This window comes from Manacus vitellinus, unplaced genomic scaffold, assembly GCF_001715985.3.
Source record: "Manacus vitellinus isolate BGI_N305 unplaced genomic scaffold, ASM171598v3 scaffold_144_pilon, whole genome shotgun sequence".
Classification (NCBI taxonomy): domain Eukaryota; kingdom Metazoa; phylum Chordata; class Aves; order Passeriformes; family Pipridae; genus Manacus; species Manacus vitellinus.
The window spans coordinates 20,637-22,136 of record NW_021939031.1 but is presented as its reverse complement, the minus strand read 5'-3'; the positions used below and the strand labels follow the sequence as shown (position 1 = coordinate 22,136).

The 1,500-nt window shown below is 53.7% G+C and overlaps 2 protein-coding genes across 2 annotated transcripts in view; one reads left to right on the top strand and one right to left on the bottom strand.

The window, feature by feature from the left end:
* The window catches only part of LOC103759744 (zinc finger protein 271), a 41,641-nt gene that overhangs the window by 19,594 nt on the left and 20,547 nt on the right, over window positions 1–1,500 (bottom strand). The gene's annotated exons all lie outside the window — the stretch shown is intronic.
* On the top strand, window positions 10–1,416 carry LOC103764069 (zinc finger protein 436; the record flags this gene model as incomplete). The annotated part of the gene is given in 1 exon segment (XM_029958170.1): window positions 10–1,416. A coding segment is annotated over 1 exon segment (930 nt), but the record flags the coding sequence as incomplete, so codon positions are not given.

Sequence of the window (1,500 nt, the reverse complement as noted above, 5' to 3'; positions counted from 1 at the left end):
CCTCCCACCAGGGAGAAGCGCTACAAATGCTTGGAATGTGGGAAGACCTACAGCCGGAGCTCCATGCTCCTCACCCACCAGCACATCCACACGGGAGAACAGCCCTACACGTGTGGGGAATGTGGGAAGAGCTTCAGTCATAGGTCCAGCCTGATCCGCCACCGGAACATCCACACCCGTGAGCATCTCTACACATGCTTGGAATGTGGGCAGATCTTCAGCCGGAAATCCCACCTGATCGGACACCAGATCATCCACACCGGGGAACGGCCCCACAAGTGCTTGGAATGTGGGAAGAGCTTCAGGCGGAGATCCCACCTGATCGGCCACCAGCGCAGCCACACAGGGGAACGGCCCCACAAGTGCTTGGAATGTGGGAAGAGCTTCAGCGACAACTCCACCCTCCAGAACCACCAGCGCATCCACACTGGGGAACGGCCCTACAAGTGCTTGGAATGTGGGAAGAGCTTTAGCTGCATCTCCTACTTGATCTTGCACCAGAAGACTCACACTGGGGAACGGCCCTACAAGTGCTTGGAATGTGGGAAGAGGTTTCTGACCAGCTCACATCTCCTCAGGCATCAGCGGATGCACAGGGAGGAGAGGCCCTTCCGCTGCACCGACTGTGGGAAGAGCTTCAAGGACAACTCCATGCTCATCACCCACCAACGCATCCACACCGGGGAGAGGCCCTACCAGTGTGAGGAGTGTGGGAAGAGTTTCATCAGCAGCTCCCACCTTGTCAGGCACCGGCGCATCCACAGCGGGGAGAGGCCCTACAAGTGTGACAAGTGTGGGAAGAGCTTCAATCAGAGCTCTAACTTGACCACACACCAATGGACCCACCAGTAAGAGAAGCCCTGTGAGCGCCTTGACTGCGGGAAGAGCTTCATCTGCTGCTCCAACTCCATCACCCATCGGAGGACCCACGTTGGATGATCCACAGTGACCCACATTGGGCACAGACCTGGTGACTCACATTCCAGATGATACACATTGGGAAGACATCTGGCAGGTGGTCTCCATCCTCCTGGTTCCCTGTAGGCATCTGGATGAAGGCAGGGGGAGGAACATTCATCAGAACACAGACTAAGATTGGAAATTCATTGGGAAGAGCAAATTTTTTGACTTTAGACCTGTGGCAGGACATCTCCCCTGGAATGTCCAAGTAAACTATGCCATGGCCCAGTGGCGTAAGGAATAGGGACGTAACACTGCACAGAAGGGTCCGACAAGATAGAAGGTTGGGGTGCAATGGCCCCTTTATTAAGGGAGGACTGGGACTTATCTAGGGTTCAGCTGAGGGAAGTTCGGTAACCGGGGCAGAGCATGAGACGGACAGCTGTTACGACCCGCCCCAGGAAAAGAGGGGGGAGGGGGTAACCCAGGTTTTATCAAAAATTCCTTTGGGGTGGATTAAAGCGAAACGACACTAAATAATCGGTGTATGAAAACATATATTGATAAGATTTATTTTAACAATTTTGAATCAATAGGTAA